General features: G+C 37.3%; 1 protein-coding gene and 1 long non-coding RNA gene across 2 annotated transcripts in view; both read left to right on the top strand.

Moving 5' to 3' along the window:
• Positions 1–21,826, top strand: part of LOC149207318 (protein PECTIC ARABINOGALACTAN SYNTHESIS-RELATED-like) — an 89,143-nt gene extending 67,317 nt beyond the window's left edge. Inside the window, exons 8-11 of the mRNA XM_089395680.1 lie at positions 19,950–20,093; positions 20,420–20,543; positions 20,990–21,181; positions 21,376–21,826. Coding sequence (XP_089251806.1) covers positions 19,950–20,093; positions 20,420–20,543; positions 20,990–21,181; positions 21,376–21,735 — 820 coding nt within the window. The 3' untranslated portion in view covers positions 21,736–21,826. The remainder of the gene's footprint in view (positions 1–19,949; positions 20,094–20,419; positions 20,544–20,989; positions 21,182–21,375) is intronic.
• Positions 21,827–22,448: 622 nt separating this feature from the next.
• LOC149207317 (uncharacterized) lies at positions 22,449–23,305 on the top strand. The gene is made up of 2 exons (XR_016252000.1): positions 22,449–22,644; positions 22,843–23,305. It is a non-coding gene; the product is annotated as an uncharacterized LOC149207317 (long non-coding RNA).
• Positions 23,306–26,508: the final 3,203 nt, after the last annotated feature.

The raw sequence follows: 26,508 nt of genomic DNA, 5'->3' as shown, positions 1-26,508 counted from the left end.
TTAAAGGAAATGGCTAATTGTATGCTGCAATCTAAAGGACTCAGTCTTAGTTTTTGGGCCGAAGCAATTAATTGTGCAAATTATATAATCAATCGCACTCCTACTAAGGTTCTAGAGAATATCACTCCAGAAGAAGCTTGGAGTTCCATTAAACCAGATGTAAGTCACTTTCGTGTGTTTGGAAGTGAAGCATGGGCCCATATTCCAGATGAAAAGCATAAAGCTTTAGAACCTAAGAGTGAGAAATGTACTTTTGTTGGATATTCTGAAGATGTAAAAGGTTATAGACTTATTCCATTTAAGTCCAAAAATGTTATCATTAGAAGAGATGTAAAATTTGATGAAAATAAATCGGCCTGCGAGCCTAGTCCGGCGGATGTGCCACCTCTTCCTATCTCTTCTACTTTTGAAAACATTTCTTCTTCAGATGATGAAAGCGAGGATGATAATCCTCCCCCACCTTCTCAGGATCCTCAACTTCCAAGATGGGTCCGTGCTACTCGGGATGCAGCAGGTGATCTTGCCGGTGATCCTACAGATCAGCGACGTACACGTTCTCAGTTTGAAAGAGCCTCTTCTTTACTGGCTCAAGCTCCAGTAAATCATGATCCTGACACTTTTGCAGAAGCTTCAGGCCATCCACATTGGGAAGCAGCTATGAATGAAGAATATCATTCATTAATGACAAATGATACATGGGATCTTGTTCCTCTACCAAAGGGACGCAAACTTGTTAGATGTAAATGGGTTTACAGAACCAAGTATGGACCAGATGGGAAAGTTGATAAACATAAAGCTCGTCTCGTTGCTAAGGGCTTTTCACAGGTTGAAGGCATTGACTACACTGAAACCTTCTCCCCTGTTGCCAAAATGAACTCTATCCGCCTTGTTCTTTCCCTTGCTGCCTCTTTAAAATGGGAAGTCCATCAGATGGATGTTAAATCTGCCTTCTTGCATGGGGACTTGCAGGAAGAAATCTATATGGAACAACCCATTGGCTTCATACAAACAGACTCCAGCCTTGTTTGTCGACTTAAGAAATCCCTTTATGGCCTCAAGCAAGCTCCTCGGGCTTGGTATGCCAAAATGGATAGCTTTCTTTTAGAATCTGGCTTTTCTAGGTGTCATTCTGACAATACTGTCTACACCAAGAAAGTGGGCAACTCTCTTATCATCCTTGTTCTTTATGTTGATGATCTTATTCTTACTGGTAGTGATCCCAACCTTATAAACCATGTGAAGTCTAGCCTTAAAAAGAAATTTGAAATGACAGACTTAGGACACTTACACTATTTTCTCGGTCTTCAAGTCTTGCAATCCCAAGAGGGTATTTTCCTTTCCCAGTCCAAGTATGCTTGTGATATTCTTCGTCATTTTCACATGGAAGACTGTAAGCCAGCCCCTTCTCCCTTTCAGTCTGGAGTCAAACTTTCAGTCTCTTGTACTTCTCCTGAAGTTGATGCTACCTTATACCGTCAACTTGTCGGAAAACTCTTGTATTTAACCCATACTCGTCCTGATCTTTCCTTTGCTGTTGGCCTTGTTGCTCGTTTTATGCAAAACCCCCGTGAAAGTCATTGGAAAGCAGCTAAAAGAATACTTCGTTATGTTCGAGGTACAGTACAGTTTGGGATTCATTACAGTGCCAAAGCAGCTCCTCTGTTAGTTGGTTTCACTGATTCTGATTGGGCTGGTGACCCTGATGATCGGAAGTCTACTGCCGGTTATGTCTTCACTCTTGGTTCAGGACCTATTACATGGGCTTGTAAGAAACAGGCTGCCATTTCTCTTTCGTCAGCAGAAGCAGAGTATCGTGGTGCCGTGGAAGCTAGTAAGGAAGCCTTGTGGCTTCGTCAGATCCTATCAGAGTTTGGCTTTGAGCAGCAGCATCCAACCACACTTTGGTGTGATAATCAAAGTGCCATTCAGCTATGCAAAGATCCAGTCCAGCATCAGCGCAGCAAACACATTGAACTACACATGCACTTCATCAAAAAGCTCATTCATGACCATGTTCTTGAAGTGCAATATTGTCCAACAGATGATCAGGTTGCAGACATCTTCACAAAGGCTCTCACAGAGGCGAAGTTCACTAAACTTCGATATATGCTTGGAGTTCAGGAAGTTGTCACTAAGGGGGGATAGGCTCTAGTGCCTCCTTCCTTCTCCTATTGTGTCATATTTGTAAATCCTTCAATCCTATCCCAAGTTGTTCTTAAGGGGGGATGTTAGGATATTCCGACACATAGGATATAGTTAAGTTCAACTTGGTCTAGTATAGAGTTAGGTTAGAGTTAGGTAAAGTGTGTTTCTTTACCGTTGTACATTTTGTAACTTACAATCCGACGGTCACGATATGTAGTGATCCGACGGTTCACTCTCACCTCGGTATTACCGACACTTGATCCGTGGCTTGACACCCGATTGGTCAATGAGTTCTATTTAAAGCGCATGGAGGGTCATTGTTCGGGTAATCCGTGCATGAGAGAAGCTTATGTAAATTTTCATTCTTTGATTAATAAATTGCCTGTAGTACCCATGTTGGGACAGGTCGTGGACTGTTTCCCTCCTTGCACTCTGAGGGTTTTTAACCACGTCAAAAATACTGGTGTATTGATTTGAGATCTGGTTGTGAGCGGTGTCCTTTTGGTATTCTTTCTGTGGAACTTACCCTGTAAATTCCTACAAATACCAAATTATTTCTCAACAAAGAAAAATTATTGACTTGATATTTTCAATATAGGTGGATCCATGACTTCAAATTTAGTGTCAAGTAACATTTATTTTGTTTTGTTTATTGATGAGTCCTTGAAAGACCTGGATTTACTCCATGAGACCAAAAATGAGGTCTTTGTGGAGTTTCAAGGGCCTAAATCTCTTATAGAAAATCAAACAGGGAATAAGATTGACGTGCTGAGATCAGATATGGAGGAAAGTATACCTCCAAATATTCCAACACTTTTTTTAGGGAAGCAGTGATCAAGAGAGAGTTGAGAATGCCTTGCAACTTACTCTGGAATGGGGTTGCAGATTGGAAGAATAGGTTCATTGTAGAGACTACCAAGGCAATGATCCATGGCCTAGGAACGCCCTTGTGTCTTAAGGCAGAAGCATTTTGCACAATAGTCTACGTTTTGAATATGTGACTTCACATGATATTCATGTAAAAGAAACTAGAATCTTTTATTTATGAGGAACTTTTTTTCGTTTTTGGTTGTCATAGATATATTCATATTCCTGAGGAGAAAATAATTAAGTTGAAACCTCTAGTTTGAATTGTATTTTTGTGTGATACATCGAGACTTCTAAGGGTTACAAAATCTACATTTCGATTTAGTGGAAGGTAGTTGTAAGTTAAGATGTCAAGTTTGACAAGGATGCGTGGTTTGCAAGTCTCAGGAACCTCGAGTAGAGATTGAGGATGTAGAGAAGCTTGCTGCCTTAAAGGATGATCCACAGAATCTTGATAAATCAGATTCAGATCAGTGAGATTTGTAGGTATAAAGAGGATTTTCCTTTAGTTCAGTTAGAAGGCTCAAACCAGTGTTATAAGGACTGAACTAGATCGGCTGGTTCAGACCGGTCTGACCGTTTTGAGGCAAAAACCGGTTCAAACCGGTGACCTGAACTGTTTTTCTCCGGTTTGGTACAGTTAAGCCACATAGAACACAACAAGTGGGGCCTGTTTTGCTTTTTTCTTTTCTTTTAATGTTTGTCTTAGTTGGGCACTAGCCCATAATAGGTGCCTAATATTCAAGCATATGGCCCTACTATTGCTATGCATTTCATGGTAATGTTAAATTCAAGCATATGGCCCTACTATTGCTATGCTTTTCATGGTAAAGTAAAAGTGACATTATCTTTTATCTTTCATTTTCATCTTTATATTTAAATTTTTAACATTACCATGAAATGGCTCAAGATGTTTGAGAGTGGTTTTGACCTCATTGGATTTCATATGGCGAAAGTAGAATTTTAGATCTCACTCAAAATCTAGCAGACTTAACAATTTTACAGGATTTCCGGATTCGGGGGATTGCAATGCTACATTGGATTTTCTCATGTACGGGGGTATGGAACTAGTATTTAATCAAGAGCACCAAGCCCTCTATATGTTGAGAAATCTAGGGCATTAGGATTAGGTGATTTCTCTTGTAATGATAACTGCTTGTGAATGCTTTTTACTTCTTTAGATTATGTTCTTCTTTGACTTAGGTTATTATTGTGTTCTTCTTCATCAAACAACTACCAAATCATAAACAATAATGAGACAAGAGACACATAATGTAGGCGATCAGCCAGGGCCAAAACCTCTCCAACTTGAGAGGAAAACCCAAACAAATTCTTCTTCTTATAGAGACTTCAATTGACGAATACCAAGACCAAGACCCTTGACACAACAACTTCTCTGAGACTAAGTCACAAGATCCTTTTTTCACTGCTTCCTCTACTTGTCCAAGTCAACACAAGTCAAATTGCTTGTACTCCTTTGTTTCTTGGCTAACCTTCAGATTTTGGCCTCTTGGATCAAATCTGCAACCCTAAGCTTTTTCAGAAACCCTAGTTGCAACACGTGTGAGGGATTTACACCTTTTTTTGCACCTTAATTTCCTTCACTTGGTTAGTATGACTCCCCTCTACAATTCGGCTTGAGAACTAGCTTGTTTGTCTCCTTGATTCGACCTCTTAAGACAACAGTATTACCTTTGGCCTCTTCTACAACAAATGTCACTCCTTTTCCTCGCAAGTGTGGAGGTATTTTGCCCTAAACGGACCCAAAAACAATTCGGCTTTCTTTCATCCTTCTTTCGTTGGATGAGATGTTCTCTTTTCTCCTTCCTTTGCACTTCTTCTTGGTATTTCAGATGCTTTTTTGTTTGTGTTCTTAGTGAGGTTGAGCTCACTCTGTATATAGTGATATGCTCCTTGAAATAGGTCGATTTGTGCCATGGGGTAGGCCGATTTGCCATTCTAGAAACATATTCATCTCGTTTGAAGGGCCGACATGAGGGAGAGCTTGTGACAAGGTCTTTGAGAGTTTGTGACACAAATATCGTCTCTTTTAACAATGTGTAACATGCCCAAATGGGTCTTCAATACTTGACATTGACTCAATAGACTTAAGGACTTGATGACCAAACCTAATAGCTCACAATGGGAGCTTCAACTAAAATAAAATTCCTTGAGCATGAAACCCATGTTTCAAGCATAACAAAATAATTATATTCTTCTTCTTTACATCAACTACATAAAATCATGATCACACATCATTATGAAGACCGAACTTGGTTAAATATTTCAACACTCCGTCCTAACTAGGGAGGTATTCATAATCTACACAAGGTACTTGGGCATTCTCAATTTGAAGAATTCTCATAAGAAGAGTCGAATTTGGTAACCCATATGTATAGCATCATATCATCCAACATTGTCACATAGCAAGGCCTTGACTAACAACTCTATCTCTCCACAATATTAGAGCTCAATGTTAGCGAGACCAATGATGTATAGACACCCTCATCATTGTCTCTCTCAGAACATACCCTACCCGGGTTCTTAGAGTGTGTTCCACCAAGACTATTCTTATCTTGGATTCCCAGTCCTCAAAGAATATCGGTCCTCTACGACTACTCTTATCTTGGATGCCCTAACTTATCCTCAAAGAGTATCAAATGCGAGATGTTTACCCAATCCTCGTTTCTGTCTTCCCAAGTGAAGGCAAGAATGATGTGTCTATCTCTCCCTTTCAACTTAGCTAGGACATACACATTCCACTGAAGAAATGTACCCATTCCTGTAAAAAGGAATGTACCTAAGCTCCCTTTAATCAGGGACTTGACCAAGCTCCCTCTTGACTAGGGACTTGCTTCCAACAACTCTTCAAGTGGAGATCATGGGATAACCAACTGCTTGTAGAACTCCTTCCTTTGATGTCATGAATTTCTTCTTTGTCATAGAGTCTACATCTTTCGGGACTTCTTCGTAGGGCATAGACCATCCATCACTTTCATCCATGAGTCAGTCATGTCATCATTCCTTTCATTGGAAAGTGATCCATTAGTCCATATCTGGTCTTCCTTCATGCCATGCTGCCTTCTTCATGCCATGTTTCCTTAAGGATCTTTCATCCTTCTACATTAGCATCAATGTTGGAAGACATCCACAACTCTTCCCTTGGCAACCCTGCATAAGCCCACCCAGATATTATTCAAAAATAAGAAATGAACATTAAATCAAAGTTATCTTTGTGATTGTCTTTCATCATGACATCTTCTTGTGAGCATCACATATTGACACACCTCCAAAAGATATATACTGTCAAGGGTCTCTTTATTTTTCAGACTTCATCAAGGTCTTCATATCTTTCATGGAGATATCATAGTCAAATCTTTTAGTCCTTGGATGTTGATTGCTTTCTCCATAGTTGCATATTTCATGATCTCTTTCTTTCTTCACACATTTCCTTTCTAGGAACTTTCAATTAGAGTTCCTACAAATATTGTCAACCACCTCATATTTCATACGACGACATATTATGTTGATTTCATCTAGTCAATGTGTGACCCATGCCTTCCTGCATCCTTTCAAAGGAAGAGATCCTATGACATGACTCTATTTGATCAAATACAAGCATACATACCTCATTTTCTTTTTAGGTCATCTAAACTTCCTTCAGCAGTTTCCTTGATTGAAGGAACTTCAATCCCTTGATCTGCTTTACTTCTTTTGACATCATACCATCATCCCATGAATTCCTACAAGTTGGAATTCTTGATGAAACACTTGCTTCCTTTTAATTAGTGAATCTTCCAATGAAGACTCTAACAGAGGATCTTGCGTATCCTTATCCAACAATTGTTTTATTTTTGAATGATATATGATGAGCTTTGTACTAGATGACCTTTTCCTCTTCTCATAAGTACCACTTATGTTTCTACTGAGGTTACTAATTTGTAGGTGATTGCCATAGACTTCTTATTTCAGCTATCTTTCATGCTTCTCTATGATGAGTTTACGAGCTCTTGCTTTCAATGCTCCTATGGTGCCATGATGCATCCTATCATGCTCCTTAGAGACTAATGATAGCCATATCTTACAACAGAAACTTAGAAACTTGAAAAGAACTAGGTGAGGAAGACTGTCTCAATCATAGTAGATCTTTTACTTCCTCTTTCATGGATTTCTTCGTCTCAGCTTCTTCCACTTCTTCGGTAATATGGGTTTCTTCTCTTCCTCTTTTGTCATTGTCCTTCTTGAGCTTAGGACAATCTCTCTTGTAATGCCCATATTGTTGACATCCATAGCAATGAACCTTGGCCATATTCTTCTTTTTTTTCTAAGGACCAAACTTTCCAAACTTTCCCTTTCTTTTTGTCATTGTAGCATATGCTTGATTTTTCTCACTTGATCCTACATTAATTTTTGCCTTCAGCCTAGTTTCTTCAATCTTGCATAGTGACCATAGATCCTTGAATGGAGTAGCTTCCTTCTTCCCATAAATGCTTGATGTGAAGTTACCCCATTCCTCTGGTAGTGCATTTAGTACTACGGTAGTCATCTCTTTGTCAGACATTATTTCTTCCAGATATTGAAGTTGATCCCTTATTTCAGATATCCTCATAAAGTATGAGGCTATTTTTTCTTCTTTTGATACCCTTAGCTTGTATTGTTCGTGCCTTAATGAGATAAATTCTCCTGCAGTGCTTACGGAAAACAACTCTATTAGTTTGTCGTATATTTCTTTTAAAGTTTCGAGTTTAGATAGATATGGAATGAGGGGATCCATGATGAATTCTATGAGAATACTTTGAGCCCTTACTTCCTTTTTCATAAACCTTGCAAGTGCTTGAGCATCTTCCTTTGGAGGTTTGGTGATTAAGCCCTCAACATGTTCCATGACCTCATTTTCAATGAGATTCATATCTGTCCTCTTCTTCAATGCAAGAAAGTTTGAAGCCCCAACTAACTTGTTGCTTTCCTTGCAAAAAGACATTTTGACAAATTCAGCAGTAGACATAAATATACTTACTTGTGAAGATGCTTCTTCCATTGCTGCCTCCTTGAACTTGATGATGACATAGAGAATAGAAAACTTCTCCTTGATGAAGATAGTTTTCTTCTAGAATGATCCTTGGCTCCAAAGAGAGGGAGACCACTTTAGAATTTTAGATGATGATGGCAATGTTCTTGATCTTTCTTTTCTTGAATGAGTAGACTTCAAGTTAATTTGATTTATAGATCTCTTCAACTTGTGTAGAGGTAGGATCTTTGTAGTCTTTTTTCTTTGATGACGACTTGAGCGAGGATCCGAAGACTTTTTCTGGTGAAGATTCCTTCTTCGATCTAGGGTTTTGACACTTCCTTGTAGATCTTGACTTCGAAGTACTTTTAGGATGAGATGATCTTCTAGAATTGCTTTGATGCCCTTCTAGAGTTTCAGCCCTTGAATACTTTGAGTGTCCCTTGATAAGTTGCCCTTCCTTGATTTATCACCTTAGCTTTGATCCCATGTTGAGAAATCTAGGGCAGTAGGATTAGGTGATTTCTCTTGTAATGATAACTGCTTGTGAATGCTTTTTACTTCTTTAGATTAGGTTCTTCTTTGACTTAGGTTATTATAGTGTTCCTCTTCATCAAACAATGACCAAATCATAAACAATAATGAGACAAGAGACACAAAAACCTCTCCAACTTGGGAGGAAAACCCAAACAAATTCTTCTTCTTATAGAGACTTGAATTGATGAATACCAAGACCAAGACCCTTGACACAACAACTTCTCTAAGACAAAGCCACAAGATCCTTTCTTCACTGCTTCTTCTACTTTCCCAAGTCAACACAAGTCAAACTGCTTGTCCTCCTTTGTTTCTCAGCTAACCTTCAGATTTTGGCCTCTTGGATCAGAGTTGCAACCCTCGACTTTTTCAGAAACCCTAGTTGCAACATGTGTGAGGGATTCACACCTTATTTTGCACCTTAATTTCCTTTGCTTGGATAGTATGACTCCCCTCTGCAAATCGGCTTGAGAACTAGTTTGTTTTTCTCCTTGATTTGACCTCTAAGACAACAGTGTTACCTTTAGCCTCTTCTGCAGTATATGGCACTCTTTTTCCTCGCACGTGTGAAGGTATTTTGCCCTAAACAGACCCAAAAACAATTCGGCTGTCTTTCCTCCTTTCGTTGGATGAGATGTTCCCTTTTCTCCTTCCTTTGCACTTCTTCCTTATATTTCAGATGATTTTCGATTGTGTCCTTAGTGAGGTCGAGCCCACTCTATATCTAGTGATCTACTCCTTGAAATAGGCCGACTTGTGCCATGGGGTAGGCCGACATGCCATTCTAGAAACATCTTCATCTCGTTTGAAGGGCCGACTTGAGGGAGAGCTTGTGACAAGGTCTTTGAGAGTTTGTGACACAAATATCTTCTCTTTTAACAATGTGTAACATGCCCAAATGGGTCTTAAATACTTGACATTGACTCAATAGACTTTATGACTTGATGACCAAACATAATAGCTCACAATGGGAGCTTCAACTAAAATAAAATTCCTTGATTATGAAACCCATTTCTCAAGCATAACAAAATAATTTTATTTTTCTTCTTTACGTCAATTACGTAAAATCATGATTACTCATGTCATTATGAAGACCAAACCTAGTTACATATTTCAACACTATGTACCTTGATGTTAGTGGCATTGGTTGTTGAACTCCTCTATCATGAGCCTACTAAAAAAAAATACCCATCACTCAAACAAAATCTTCATTTGACATGCTATGATTTTTCTTTCTTATTTTAATGCTTAGAGGGTGATATTGATGACAAAGATCCCAATATAGGCAAATGATTTTGATGATATGTAGGTATTTGTTGTAGCATAATTTTTTTTGGATGCTAGAGGCCATGTGGAGCTTGTTTGCTGATGTATTTTCAGTTTAGAGATGGATTGCACTCGGTGCTATTTTGGTTATGTGCAGTCTTACATGCTATATAAATGAGAACTTTTGCTTATTTGTGTATAAATGGTTTGGATTCATGTGGATGCACATGAATATATATGTTTTTCTTTAAAATTTGAATATTTTATGTGTTTTCAATTGACCGTTTTTTGGTCTTTTGTTTTACCGGTTTCCGTACGGCTTTACCGGTTCTTAGTCCGGGGGATCTACTGGTTCAATGACTGGTTTGGTTCTGATAACTATGGCTCAAATGGTTTACCTATATGGGGTAGGAGGCATAAGAGCAAGTAGGAATACCTACAAGCTATTTTTGTGCGAGTCATTCTCCTAAGAAGTTTCCTCATTATGTTGCACTCATGTCTGCAAGAAGTCATGTAAATGAAGTTTGACTCCATCTTGAAGAATGATATATGAGAGATAGTATTGAGACGAATAGAGAAGTTATTGATTCTAGGGCATTGTACAATGTGAAGTATGTAATTGGTGGCAATTCTAGAAGTATAAGCCCAGGTTCATAGCGGGAGAATTCTCAGAAAAAAGAGGGAGTAGACTATGATGGGACCTTTGTTCTAGACTCTAGTTGCTAGTTATACTTCCATCAAAACATTTTTTCTTTAGCATTGTGTTTTATTGGCCTTTATACCAGATGAATGCTAAGACAACTTCTTTTAATGGTTTGATTGAGGATGTTGTATACGCTAACCAACATAGGAGTTTTAAGGTTTGTTACCCAACAAAATGTGGGTAACCCCTAGGAGAATTTTTTCTCCTCTTTGGACAACCAACTAGTTAGCAACCTTATACGATCAACACATAAGATGATCCCTAATTCCTTAACCTAGTGTTCTTGTTAGATATCTCTCCCATTTGGTATTGGTTCTTGAAGGCAAGTGGGTCATCTGTTGATATGTGCTATAACCATTTTGCAATCATGTGATTTCATCTAATGTTATGGAATATGTTTAAGCTGCTACAACACCCTCCAAAATTTTGGCTTACACTCAATTTTAGAGCCTTCCTTGGTCTTGCACATTTTTGTCGCAAACACCGAAACTCATTTCATGTACTTCCTTGAAGTATTTTGCTCCCCTTTGCAAGTTGGGTAAACTGTCGTCTTTTTGCATGATTGGCTGTCGCACAATGTGTAGGACCCCGTTCTGGTGGTTTCAAGGGTCTATCTTTATGAATATGAGTTGTTCTAACCATGTAAACATTTGTCACATTCATTTGTAAAGTTTTGAGCACTATCACACGAGTGCTGTCACGATCGTCCCAAATTCTATCTCCAGTGTCGCACTTGTCGTAAATGGTCGTAAAGTGGTCACACGAATGGAAATGTATTGTTCATGTGTCATGGGTGATCTATGTTGTTGTGTCATCAAGTATTCAGTGTGAGATAACAGTCGAAGTCCTATCACTGTTCACATCAATCTAACTGCTCTTACACTTAGCCATTTCTGAGAAGGCTTCCCGATTAAGCAACTTGGCTTCACTCGGCTTTCCTGAACTGCGCATTACGTAGTTCTAGTCTTCTAGCTGAGACCTTATCCCTTGACACTGCGCAATGTGCAGTTCCCGCCTCCCAGGACTGCTGCATCGCGCATTTTCAGTGCTCTAGCTCCGACCTTGACCTCTAGGATTGCGCAATCATTCCTCCCAGCCCGACCTTCACTGTGTATTGTGCAATCACAAGCCTCAATTTCATCCCCTGAGCCTCTGAACTGTGCAATTGCATAGTAAGCCTTGCCTCCCTTGCCTCCCAAAACTGCACAGTGTGTCATCTCAGTGTTCATCCCCTCAGCTTGTCCCACTGGCTCTCAGAACTGCACAATTTTTTGCCTCAGTCATGCCTGAACTGTGCACCGCACAGTCTCAAAGCTCAAGCCTCACCCTAGCTGCTGGAACTACGCAATCACTGAGCCCTCTCTCCCGACCTATCACCTTGTTCCAACTCAGTTAATGGATCAAAATGCACTATCTTAGACTAGGGCGTTTTCAGATTGATGTTGTCTCGTCATGAGTGAATTGTAGATGCAGGTACTCTATCACACCATGGCAAGATGATGGAGGAGATGAAGGAGGGAAGCTTGCTGAAAGACTAGCTTGTAGTTGAATACACAAGCTAATCAATCGAGAGAAGCAAACGGGACATCAATTTGCAACTCAAGATTTAAGATCGTTGAAGATTCCTTATCACCAAGTCATATGGAGGTGAAAAGAAGAGCATCTTCAAGCAGACACTCAACACTTAGCAACAACAGTGGATTGACATTGCCACATCATCATGCAGTCCATGTTAGCAGTGTCATGTCATGTCATGTCATGAGTAGTCACATGCCACACATTGTGGCCAATGATGTAACATATGTTTCAGAAATGTATTGTAAAGTGAAAGTCCAAAGGAAATGTGTGGAATACAAAGAGTCATGTAAAGTTGAAAAGTCATAGGGAGTCAAACAATCATGAGGGTAATCAAAGAGTCACAAGGAAGGGGAAGCATCACCTGTTGATTATATATACACCCTCATTGTATGAGCAAAGGACTTTTCACCTTCTCTCTAGCGGCAACGCATTAGAGAGACAGATCGGTTCTTTTGAGGAGCAAGGAGTGGCTCTGACGTTCCACTATTGGAGCTAGTGATGTTTATTGTATATGTGTCTTGGAACTTTTACTTAATAACATAAGCCATATGGGCCAACACATTCTTCATGCATGGATTATGAATATTTGTAAGACTAGCCTGTGAATGTTTGTGATACATGTTTGCTTTCATCTCTGCTAAAGTAGTTGATCTATTTTGGCTAGTTTGGTACTTATCATAGTGAGAATGTGTTGTAATTGCTATTATCGCTGTCGCATCATTGTGGACTATTCCGTTGGATATTAGGCAAATCTTCTTTGTTATATTGGTTTCAATGACTGTGGCATTTCTGTGGAATATTCCGCTTGATGTTGTATGGACCCTTCTTGTTCAGGTGTGTCTCTACTAGGGTGGTACTACTACCTCTTTCTTAGAGGCTCACTTTTACTCCCTTCCATAGGGAAAGAACTTTGACATACATATGATCGAACACTCACTAGGCACACCCCCCTTGCTTTTCGAAGAAACCATGCACTCCTCTCTCTTGCTGACAATTAGAGCCAAGGCATATCTTTAAGATATATGGCAACTGAGCTGATATTCCAGATGGGGCTCCTACTCAAAATAGTGTGAGGTCTAATTGGGACTTCACATCGGGGAGACCCCTTGGTTGACGGATTTCCAGCATCGTCAACAAAATATTAATATGGATCACGGGGCAAATTGGATGATTCATTGATCTTGACTGTATCCTTGTTTCCTTACTTGACTCGGGAGGTTAGTTTTTGACTCTAGTCAAGTGGGGCCTCCTCTAAGGCCTTAGGGTTTAGAAAGGGCGCTATTGGGGAAGCATTGATTAATCTAGTGTGTCCGGGGAAATCCCTAGTTACCACTCTCCATCTTTCCCTATTATTTATCTCCATTCTTTGGGAGGGTCATCATAGGTCACCGGGATTGTCACCCTTCATCCACATCCTTGAGTTTGGGCCCAAAAACATGGTCCCTTATGTTAATGTAGCTAAAAGAAAGGTAAAATCATATGAAAGCCACAATGAAAGAAAAATGTATAATGCAAAAGATGGCTGGGACATTTATTTAGTGTTGATTTGGGGTAGCATCGAATGTGCACTAAGCCTCAAATTTTGCAGGGAGACTTGGGTGCAGGTATTCCAAAGAACCCAGAAAGTGTTTTGGGAAATTCCATTTAGAAGTGATTTTATTAAAATAATTAATATTTTTAATGGGGTTCCTAAGTCTAAACTGAGGAGAATTAAAATATTAATGGGTATTAATCTAATAAGGGGTGAAACTTCTAGAAAAAGCCGCGGATCAAGCCAAAACTATCTGAGCCTTTGATTAAGATGTAATCTAGGCCGTTGGTTGCCCAACAGGAAGATATAAGAAGGGCCTTGAGGGTCATTTGGAAATACACCAAGAGAGATCAAGAAATCGATTTTTTGAAGTGAGAAGTTCTCAGGGGGGAAATTCGATTGAGGAGATTTTTTGCAGTAGAGGGGCAGGGATAGCTTCCGGAGAGAGTGATTTTCTTAGCCGGAGAATCATCAGTAGAGAGAGGCAAAGGGTAATTCAACAGTGGCAATGCTGAGCCAGAGGGGTTGATGCAGAGCCACGTAGAGGCAACGCAAAAGCCAAAGAGGAGTCCGAAATTTGTAAAGGGAATTCGAGTTTCGGACGCCAAGAGTTGGGGTGTGAGACCGGGAGGCAGAAATCGAATCTCCTAGGCAGCAAATCGACCAACCAGAGGAGTGACGTAGTCCCTAGAGAGTGTGACACTAGGCTAACACAGAGGCAGCTAGAAAAGCAGGGGATCAGTCAGGATTTCCAGTGATAGTGTGAGATAACGTCAGAAAGCTTTTGCCAATATTTCTCTCTGTAACTGAATAACCCTGTGAGGTATTCAAAGATGTATTCAGAATATGCTACTGCTTAATGGTAATAAACCCTCAGAGCTGCTGCACCGGTTTCCTCGCATTAGGTTTTCCTGAGGACTTTTGTCAAAAAATAACAGTGTCCTATGTGTTTGTATTTCTTTGCTCAGTTTCTATGTTTCAGAATCATATTTATTTTGGTATAGGCTACTTCAGTAATTATCAATGTTACAGGAAGAAATCCGAAATAAGTTTGTAATGTAATTTACGATCTAGGTGAAGTAAATTCAGTTGGTTGCAGTAGGGTTCCTGAGATTGTTAGATCTAGGAATTTTCACATTTAGTGCATGCACAAAAGCCTAGCTTGAACTCTATCCCCCTTACTAACCATTACCCAATTCCTCAAGCATTTAATGTTAGTTTTTGTAGCATCAGATGTGTTCTAGCCACGAGATTTGGTGGAGAAGCTAGAATGTATGTATTCTCTAATACCTAGAAATTGTTTTTGGAAATTCCACATAGAAATGACTTAATTAGATTTATTAATCAATTTTTAATATTTCCTAAGTCTAAACTTAGGAAACATGATTAATTAATCGGAATTAATTAAGTCATGGTGTGAATGTTCTAGAAACTCACACGGATCGACATAGAAATAATCTGGGCCATTGATTATGTTTTAATCTTGGCCGTTGGTGCTCCAACAAAAGATTATAAGAAGAAGTCGATGGGTAGATGGAGAAACCACAAGTGCAGTTATTCAGTTGCCCAAGCAAATCGATTTTCTCAGTGGCTAAAGTTCAGCAGAGGAGATAGAGCCAGAGGGTGAGTTGTAGAAGTGAGAGAGAGGGTATCAACTGTGATCCGGGAAGTGTAGGATGAATTCAGGGAGACACAACGTGAGGAGAGATGCAATCCACTAGAGCATTGCGCAGAGGGTGACACAGAGACACCATTGTATGGGCAAAGGGTCCATCTCAGGGTTAGGGAGTTGCTGTGGAGAGTGAGAAATTTGTTACTAAATTTCTCTCAGTATTTTTCCTTTGTCTTGCTGTCCGAATTCTTGTACTTGAATTACCGCTGAAAAATTAATAAATAAACCTTCATTTGCTACACTTGTTTTCCCACATTGGGTTTTTTCGGGGGCAATTGTCCAAAAATAACTGTGTCAATATCTTTATGTCTGTGCTAGAATTTCTCTAATTTTCCTACATTTTTTTTTCTTCCGCAATATTTGTTTTGTAAAGGCTGCAGTGTATATGTTTCAATATTTGCCATAGGAAACTGCAAATGGTGTGTTTAATTAATTTAACAAATAGAAGAAATATTATCAGTTGCTGCAGTAGGATTCTTGGTTTCGAATTTTTCACATGGTATCAGAGCGCAAATAGAAGCAAGAGAGCTCAGTTGCAGAGAGAAGGATGTTGAGCCAAATGTTGTTGGCTTCTCTAGCAGTAGCCAGTGGTGACTAGTGGTGTTTCACAATTTACTTTTGTTGTAGAGGCCATTTCTAGCTTCCTTGGTTATGTGTTTTTGTTTTGATTTTTATATCATCATTCATGTATGTATTGAACAGTGCGCTGGGTGCCATTTTGATATAATGGATATATTCATGAGCCTACTTTGATCATATGTTGCCTTCTCTCTATATTCTAAAGATTTTTGTTTGGAAACATGAATGAAAATCTTATTTTTTTTTATAAAAATAAATATTTAATGTATTTTTTACAATGCCCGAGTCATTGAAATCAAACTGGCGAAGTCGATACTGAGTCGGAGTTGGAGTCGGAGCCGACTCTCAGCCGTTTCCGAACCGCAGTCAGAGTTTTTAAACATTGCTTTTAGCTAAACAAAATTTTTGGAGGTTTTCCATTTTGCACTCAAGCCTTCGGCCCTTAAAAAAAATAAATAATAATAATAAATAAATAAATAAATTACAAAAAAAATTCACTGCCAACTATAATTAAAAAAAAGAAATTTGAAGATTAATATATTTACTATTAAGAATAGGACATTTAAATAGTAAAAAACAAAGAAGGAAAAAGGAGGAAAAAACACATTATATATATATATATATATATATATATATATATTAAAAAAAACCACAAGTTGCACCCTCCACTTACCACTGCCGCATTATTGATCATCAACTCCCCCGACAACACTGTTCACCTGCCACAGTCCACAGTTATTGTTGGTACGCTGCCTTACATTCGCCCTTCTAAACTGATTGAATATGTACGAATATGCATGTCCTGCCATATTTTCAGCCATACACATCACGCAAAAAGGAACTAGGTTTGGGAAAAAAATCTAGGTTTGGAACAGGTTTAGGAAGCAATCTTCTCCTCTTATTGGTATCGGGTGGAAGAAACCTTCAATTGGATTAGTCCAAAACCTTTCTTTAGTGAAGTATCTGTACTGTGTAACTGCGACCAAGGTTTGTAGGAGCTCGAGAGATTGTGCCACTATCTAAGCTGATAATCCAACCATCATGTGAAGGGAGAAAAGAGTTAACAAGTTCCAAAACGGTCAATGATAAGTTGCGACTCTCTAATCCTAGCGAACCCAATTAATTCAATTAATTAGAGGCTAAAGTTGCAATGTTTTGGAGGTTTAATCAGTTCAGAAAGATTATATTATTAAAGTGTATAAAAAAGTGCCTAACAAGTGGAAACATGGAAGAGTTACTATAAGATTAAAGTAATCCCCCAAAAAAGTACACTTACATTCAAATTGTTAAAGGAGTTATAAGAGCGTATATAAAAAGCTTTATATATATATATATATATATATATAAAGTCATTCATGAGAGAGATATATCTTAAAAAAGAAGTTTACTAATAATTAGAAAAAGTAAGAAGGTGCAAGAATAACACTAAAAAGAGTATTAGAGGAAAACACACATACATGTTCAGGTGAATAATTAAGGAGTTAAAAGAAGTCTAGAAAAAGCAAAAAAATATATTTCATAAAAAACCTTGGGTTCTTTTCAAAACGAACTTTTTGTACAGAAGGATATTCTAATTGTCGAGTCATTTAAAAATCAAAATGTCATTTGGGCAAAATGTTACAAAACCTTTACTTTGGTTGAATATCAAAGTGACACACAAAAACCAATCATCAGGAGATATGAAGTTTCGTGAATGGATAAATCAATTAATAACGACATTTGGGCGACAAAATGAAGATTTAATAAAGAAATTGTGGCTCAAGAATTGAAGAAAACAGAATCCAACTTACAAGTTGAACACCCAACATTGCTCCTACAAGACGATGTAATCCAATGTACCGAGAAATTGCAGTTGGAAGATTAAGAAAATTCACATATTAAAAATTTAGAAGACAAAATCGCCAAACTTTAGGGAAACAAAAAGGCATCACAATAGAAATATAAAGGTCTCGAGGATATGCATTATGAAGAAGTAATAAAAGAAGATGAAGAAATTTCTCATCTCAGGGACCACAATGAAAAATTACTGGAACAATTCAAGAAAGTTAAGGTCACAAAGAAAGAACTCAAGAAACACTTGTCAAAACAAGAAGAGGAAAATTTATGCTTAAAGAACCTTAATCAAAGTTTATTAGAACAAATCAAAAGTTTAAAATATGAGGAGAAGGACACTAAGAATAAATTCAACAATCTAGAAAACTCATGTCTAAAGAATCTCAGTCGAAACCTACTTATGCAAATAAAGAAGCTTAAGAGTGATAAGAAGTCGCTAAATGACAATTTAGAACAACTTAATCAAGAAGAAGCATCAAAACCTTGAGATGTTCAAATTCATGTTGCAGATAAGGGAACAAACACTGATCCAGATAATATAACAATTCAGAAATATCCCAATCCAATTGAAGTAAAGACGTACTCAGAGGTTGCAATTCAAATGACAGAAATTTCAAGTGAAGATCCAACAATTAACGAAGCAACTTCTTTACTTGAAGGAAATTAGAAACTTAAAGTAAATCAAGAAATTGCTAGGAATAGGATAAGGGGAAATCAGATTACAAGAACTCCTTATTGACACCCAAATCATAAAAGCAGACATCTCAACTAGTCTGCAAAGCCATATCACAGACCGGAAACAAGTGACTTGTGTTCCCAAGAATATGGATGCCACCATAAACCAGTCTTATGATAACAATTCATCCCGTGTTTCCAGTAATTACAAGATTCCAAAAAAAATTAATTTGGGATGGTTAGATCATTTCAGTGTGACAATTCTGTACCACACTCAGAAGTTCATATCTTCTTGTATCATTGAAGATGATAGTTCGAGAATTGAGAAGATGAGAAGACACGACGAGACAAAAAAGTATATCAAGCATTGTCATCAATAAGCTTTCAGGACAAAGTTTTTTCTAAGGGGAAGGCTAGGTTATGAATATAAATAATCAATTAATAGTTAATAATGATTAGTATAGTGAATAGGCATATCGCTAAGGATATGACTGTTCATGAAGGGGCACTTTCCTAGATATTTAAGCAGACCCTCATTTGTAACCGATCAGATCTATATCATATCGATATCTCTTGTATATTGAACATTCTTATAAATATATTACTTGTCCCATAATGGATATTTACATATTCCAGATATTCAGAATTCTGAATATTCTGCTACGTAAACGAGTATCTGGATTCTGGAATATCCAAAGCCGAAGCATTTTGGATTGCTGGGAGGTGCCAATGAACTTGTTTTTGGTATTAAGTTATGACGTCTGTTACAGTATCTGCATTATAATTTATATGGTTTTTCCTTTTTTCAGATGAATGAAAAACTGTGATTCACTAGTTAAACAATTTTGTAACCTAATGTTTGCATTTTCATTTGATACAATTTATGTGTGCCTGGCAATCCTTAGTTCTATAATGTTGATCTCAATATATCTATTTAATTGTGTTTTATTTGTTGTCCAATATGCTGTCCTCTGTAGCCTTGCTTCCTAGTCAGATGGGTAGCTCATCGACACATCTGCTACTCCCCTTCCCTGGACCTTGCTGTAACCTTATTTTTACTGACGTTTCTTTTTTGACTTCCATTGTTATAAATAGTAATGTTGAAAATTATATATGAAAATTGAACATTGGCTTTGTGAGTGTTTGGTTATGTTTATTAATTATATTGTTTCTGACCACTTGTCAACTGGGAGAGATCACGTTACAGTTCAACAGAACCTTCATGTGATTTGAATCGAATGATCTGGTTATTTCTGATTTCTTTCACTTCATAAGATTTTGACTTTTTTTTCGAAGTTAATTTGACTAAAGCTGTATTCATTGCATATGAAGAATTGATTTTTACATGTTGGGCTGAAATATTCTCTCATCAAGAAGTTTAGAAAAGTTTAACTCTGTTGCATGTGGCTTTTGTATTTATGTCAAATTGTGAGAATCGCACAAATATATATATCTCCATTATTGATGGTACTAGAAGTTCAATGCGTTGATGGCCAGTGGAGACCATCAAAATTCTTCTCTCTGCATGATGTATTTTGTGTTTGTACTTCTTTTTCAGATATGATAATGTTCCAGCAGAAATAAACCGTTTGAGGTGCAGAGTTAACTACCATGCCTTGAAGTTTCTACCTGAGATAGAAACAATGGCAGAAGTTTTGGCCTCAAGGATGAGGAACCGCACGGGAGTGACACATCCTTACATGTAAGTTATTTTAGTTTCTATGTTGGGAAATTGTCTGCTGTAGGTTCAAGGTCTTTTATTTTCCCTTTCTATTCCCAGCAATGTGCTTGAAAAAGGGCATTAATTTTCTGAAAGGAATGAATGAGCTTTTTCCATTGTGCTCATGTACATCCTTATTTTTATTTGATTTATTTCATTGTTCCACATGATCAGGGTTTTTTGAGCTAATGACACTCCTCTGTATTGTTTGATTTACATAGTGTTTCCATAGATATAGAGATCTCGCTTGTTAATGTCAGGTGATCTCCTTAGTTATGTTATGATTAATATTGATTTGGGCGGAGCAGGGCACTACATCTGCGTTTTGAAAAGGGCATGGTTGGTTTGTCATTCTGTGATTTTGCTGGAACAAGGGATGAAAAGGCAATGATGGCTGCTTACAGACAAAAAGAGTGGCCTCGCCGTTATAAAGTAAGTTTATGCTTTCTGTAAGGTGGTTTAAGCTTTGCCTGTTCTCACATAAAGATGGTTTAATGCTAGCGATGGAGGTTATTTTTTTTCTTGCCTATTGTGTAATTATTATTCTAGAATCCAACATTTTCAATGGAGATTATGCTTTTACTGCGTGAAAGCAAAGCCCCAAATTTAAGATGATAATGGACATGTTTTCAACTTTTAGTGGTTACACTACACATAAGAGTAAAGGATAATAATAAGTGTCAATTTTCAAAGACATGTACTTTGTGGTTGCATTACTTGGAACTTCAGCTTCCGTGTTTGTAGGCATCTCCATTGGTTTTGATATGGTAAGAATATTATATTCTGGTTAAAATCAGTTGAGTATTTGAGATATCAACCTGTTTCTTAATCATATGGATTAATTTCCTGAGTTATAACTTAGATGATATTTGCTGCAGAATGGTTCCCACTTATGGCAACTAGCATTGCAGAAACGAAAAGAGGGTCGCTGTCCACTTGAACCAGGTGAAGTTGCAGTTATCTTGAAGGCAATGGGGTATCCTAAGGAGACACAGATTTATGTTGCATCTGGGCAAGTTTATGGTGGTCAGAATCGCATGGCTCCTCTAAGAAATATGTTCCCAAATTTGGTATGTCTGGAAATTAACTTGAGTGTACTTTGTTTTACAATTTGCACTGATGCAGTTGCTATTTGTCCCATCATCTATCTGAATTAGTGTTGGCAAACTTTTTGTGTTGAACTCTCATCAATTTCTGTTGAAATGTTTAAGGAGGGTATCCAGACACGATTCTCCATTCATGGTGCTGCTTTTTGTTCTTTCAGGTTACCAAGGAAGAGTTAACGACAAAGGAGGAACTCAATTCCTTCAGGAAACATGTTACAAGCCTTGCTGCTCTTGATTTCCTTGTCTGCTTGAAGTCTGATGTTTTTGTAATGACACATGGTGGGAACTTTGCTAAATTGATAATTGGAGCTCGTAGGTATATGGGACACCGTTTGAAATCTATCAAACCTAATAAAGGTGTTATGTCAAGAGATTTAGGGGATCCTTTCTTAAGCTGGCCAGCATTTGTGAATGATGTTATAGTTACACATGAAACCCGAACTGGTTTGCCAGAGTCAACTTTTCCTACCTATGATATTTGGGAAAATCCTCTAAGTCACTGCATGTGTAGAGCATGAAACCATGGAATTTTCGTAAGAATGTCAAATCTCATTGTGCAAGTGGTTCCTCTTATTTTCACGAATACAGGCATTTCCAAAGCTTTTGTTAGATTCGTTTTGTTTGGATGTTAGTGGCAGAGTTCATTGCATTTTGGGAACAAGTTCCAGTTGGTGCATAATGTCTTTTGTTGTTCCTTTACCTGAATGGATTGTGCCTCTTATTTCAAATTGGATTAAGTTAACAGTAAGTGGTTATGGTCTCTACTCAATCGTGTGTATACTGGGAGTAAGTACCTTGCTTTGGCAGTAGTACCCTTCTCTGGAGGAATGTGTTATTTCATGAGTACTGTGACTGCTATTCATGAATGTGTTATTTCATGAGTACTGTGGCTGTGCTATTCATCACCTGAACAGGGAAAATGAAACTGTAATAAACTGACCATTCCTGGTGATATGAAGCCACACATGATTCCGCGGCTGGTAACTGTAATGAAATGAAAGGATATTTTAACGTCCACGAGACTAAAAATAGTCTATTGGACCACCAGTTCCCTGCTTTTCGCCTTTTGCAATTAATCCTTTCTATTCAAATTGATGATGAGCTGGCCCAACCATTTAACAGTCCCCTCGCTGAAAAGACAATGCCAATGAACTGATGCTAACGTATTCCCAACTTTCTCTGAAACACATCACATTCCAAAATGAAATATTCCAAAATGAAATGATTTTCTGATTCCACTGCCCCAGACGTGCAAAATATACATACCCATTCTTCCCAAGCTTCTTTCGGCCTTTTCCACCGTCCTGTGTCACACTTGATTGCGAGTTGGTTACAGGAAGACCTCATGAGGTTTGATCTTGGGCAAGGAGGCAGGGAGGCTTGGAGGGACTCAATCAATTTTGCAAGGGGTCTATGCAATTTCTTGTGTAAGTAGTATCCGTTGTATGCTAAATTAGGATTTCTTTTTAATTCTCAATGGTCGAATCATTGATTACCATGTAAAATTTCAACGATAATTTTTTGAGTTGGTGAATTCCTTGGTCATGGTGAGATAATACCCTCTGCATTTGTTCATATCATTCTTTTGTGGGAGTCATCATCAATCCAATATATAATTTGTGCAGTTGTCCGCTTTCGTGATCAAATAAACATAGCGAGCGTGACGTGCAGTAAAGTTGAAGTTCGTTTCGAAAGTTGGTAGCTTTAATTTGGTACAGTTTTTTCGATATAGACTTTCTGAGGAATGTCACAAAATGTAAGAATATGGTAGGACCTCAGAAGCCCTCTTTGAGAGCAGAATGGATTCTTGTCACCATTCCTGTTGCTGGTTTGCAAATCGAAGGCGTTTTCTTCTTAAAAAACAGCTAACAAGCCTTGTTTGGCTTTGCCAGACTCACCTCTGTGTGACCGTTTGACGTCCAGACCATTGATCATAATTTTTTAACTTCTGAATTATTCAGTTTAACGCAGTAAAATTGAATCTCTTGTTTTTCAACGTATTAATGGACATTTTAATTATTATTTGTTAGTTTAATATTCATACTTTTAACTTATTGCATTATAATAAAGAAAATATCCTTTAACGTATACGCGTTATATATTCATATTGTGTGGGCATTTATATTAAATAGCATCTTGCAATTTTCGAGATGCACTTATTTATTTTTAGATTGATAACATTTCTTTTTAATGGTTAAGAGGAAAAAGCCTTAATTGTTGAGAGGGATTTTTTTGGGTGTGTAATTTCAAATATATAAGAAACTATATTTTGCAGATGCCTGATGATATTCTTAGACTTCTAAGAATAACTTAAAGAAAGAGATTTTTTTGTGTCAAAGATCATATTGATAAGGAATTTCATTAAGCCTTAATTGTTGAGAGGGATTTTTTTGGGTATGTAATTTCAAATATATAAGAAACTATATTTTGCAGATGTCTGATGATATTCCTAGACTTCTGAGAATAACTTAAGAACGAGATTTTTTGTGTCAAATTACACATGATCATATTGATAAGGAATTTCACTGAGAAATCTAATTTATTTGATCCCTGGATCTTACTATTTATCAGTATAATTATCTTTTTTGAAAAAAATACTGTCAAAATTCAGCACTGAACATCTATATATTTTTGTTAAAGCAGAAACAGAATCCCTATCCTAATATCCAAATGCATTAGAACCAATAAAGACACAAAAACTAGCAACGGGAAGAAAGTGTTACGAGTGCAATGGGTATAATAACCCCTTTGTTTTTCCCAAGTCCTCTAAAATTTAAGATCAAAAGATAGTGTTACTTTAGGCAATTTTATCTATTTATTTGTTATTTTTTAATTTATGTATTTTCCGAAGTTACAAATCCCGGGGAAGACCTTGAATGGTGAACCGTAGAATCCTTAGGGCACAAGGTCAATCAACAACTAGGCTTGAAACAATTGCAACAATATACTTGTTACAAGTTCAGCATGTCATTTGTGAGAATTGAATCCAGGTGTCAAGGATAGCAATCATTGTTCCCAACAACCCAAGATAAACCCAACTGATAATAGACAATGAATTTACATGAATGTTTCTTTATTTGAAAATGTCTTGGAATGGCATTTTTGAGAACAACATTATCCTAGTATCAACCTCAAAAAATAGACACAATACAATATTTTCGTAAGCAAAGAAATCCCCCTTCCACTTGACACTAACAAGCAAGTCTCCAAAGCAATGAATCCTCTAAGCTCCTTTTTCAATAACAAAATGTGAGAGAATTTTAATGTCGCCAAAATTGTTGGCCCCCCTGCCCCCCTTCCGAAGTCTGCTTTGAATTTCAAAAAGTGAAAATCCAACCAGACTAAACTTCTTGCATCATATAGGAGTGGATCACATTGAATAGCTCCATTGAAATATATATGACAACCCATTTTATCTATCACTTCTCAATAACTGATGTGGGTTTTAATTTTTATGGTTTTGATTTGTGGGAATCTATTATTCTATTGACAATATCTGAAATCTGTAAGGCACACCGAAGGGGAATAAAATATCCGTGCTAAATTTTTTTGCTAATTCTAAATATCCATACTCTCAAAGAAACTATAATAGGAAGTGCCTTATCCACTTTTAAAATAGGAACCCTATCACACTTTTTCTTCTATAGAGTTTCCCTTTCAGCTCTCCCTTTATGACTACAATGTTCGGTGCTTTCCATAATTTAGAAGTATAAATACAAAAGTAAGCATATGGGGTATCATTTTATCACTTGCTGTGCAAAGTGAATATTTAATAAACTCTTGTTCATTATTTTTTTGCAAATTGTCCCAAGTAAGCTTCTTATTGTTAAAGACCAACCTTATGAAAATACAATGATACTAATACTTTTTTTAATGTTTTATTGACAAAATTTTAATTTGATGAATTGTTTTTTCTTCTATTTTGTTCCAACAACTTTTATACTAAAATAAATGTTAAATGCTATCCTTTTCATTTAAGATTCTTGAATGCCCCAAGAACAAATTCTTTTTGAAACTTTCTTTGATTTCCAAAGAAAAAGTGGAAAGTATTTCAAAAAGAGAGACTACAAAAGAGACTATTTCACAAGACACATCGAATTCAAATAAAGTAATATTGATTGTTAACGAGTGGTGATAATAATGTTAATGTTATTTAAATTTGTGAGATAGGGTGTTCTTGTTAAAGCTATAAAACTAGTTAAATAATCATTTATTTCACTTGTTCATTAAAATAAACAAGCTATAATTATTGTTATGTACTAAGTTCCAATTCCTTAATGATGTGGTACAATATCATCACTTCATATTTATTTAATGATGTGGTACAATATGAGTACTCCATATTTATTTGGAATGGTTCAACTCAACAATGTGTCTTGGTGGGGTAACAAGTAGTGATACTAATGCTAATGTTCTCTAAATTTTTTGGGTAAAGTGCCTTTGTTAAAGTTATAAGAATAGTTGATAAATAATCATTCATCTTAGTCATCAAAATAAATAAGTTACAATTATCATCATGTACTAAGCTCCAATTTCTTAAGAATGAGGTATGATATACGATATTTAATTTTTAACTGAAAATTGTGTCTAGGTGCGGTAACAAAATTACTTTTCTCAAATGGATTTCATTCCTTATAATTTAGATTTACAAATTGATCTAGAAGTGAGTGTTAGTGCCTAGATTTACCTTAGGCTTAAAAGGTAGGATTTAGGGCCAACATCAAACCACGCTCACCCTGGTAGCTAGCCCTACTAGGGCAGGAGAGGGCTCCCTCCGGGTCAATCTCAGCAAGTTATGATTGATGAGGGCTTGAGATGACTAATAGAAATACTGATCTTAGGCTAGGTATAAGTGCAAGAGAGTTTGATTTAATAAAATGATGTTTTGTTGGCTTAGATGGAAAGATAGATTTTGGGTGCGGGGATTGAAGCTCAGTCCTGCGGAGATCTCAATGGGGCAAGGTAGACAATTGTTTTTGGCACTTCAAATCGAATGAGGTGGAGGGATTAGACACGCGAGGAGTTGAAGAGGGCAAGGAAAGTCACGGCTCCTCTCCAAACAACTGAAAACATCAAGAAACTAAAACAAACTTCAAATAGAGCACTGCAATTTCAATGGATTCTACTTACACTCTTGTTTGTTTAGTTTAGAAGAAACAAGATAGAGAATGGCATACATAACACATAAGAAAATTCACAATTACAGAGAAAAGCACTGTACCAAGACAAATTGCCACATGGATCCCAAAGAGTGCTGCAAATCCTGGTCTCAATTCCTTAGCCAAAATGCT

This window comes from Pinus tabuliformis, chromosome 1_2, assembly GCF_031772625.1.
Source record: "Pinus tabuliformis cultivar Carrire ecotype Pingquan chromosome 1_2, CPIR1, whole genome shotgun sequence".
NCBI lineage: Eukaryota > Viridiplantae > Streptophyta > Pinopsida > Pinales > Pinaceae > Pinus > Pinus tabuliformis.
The sequence above is the reverse complement of the archived record's forward strand: the minus strand, read 5'-3'. Positions and strand labels throughout refer to the sequence as shown.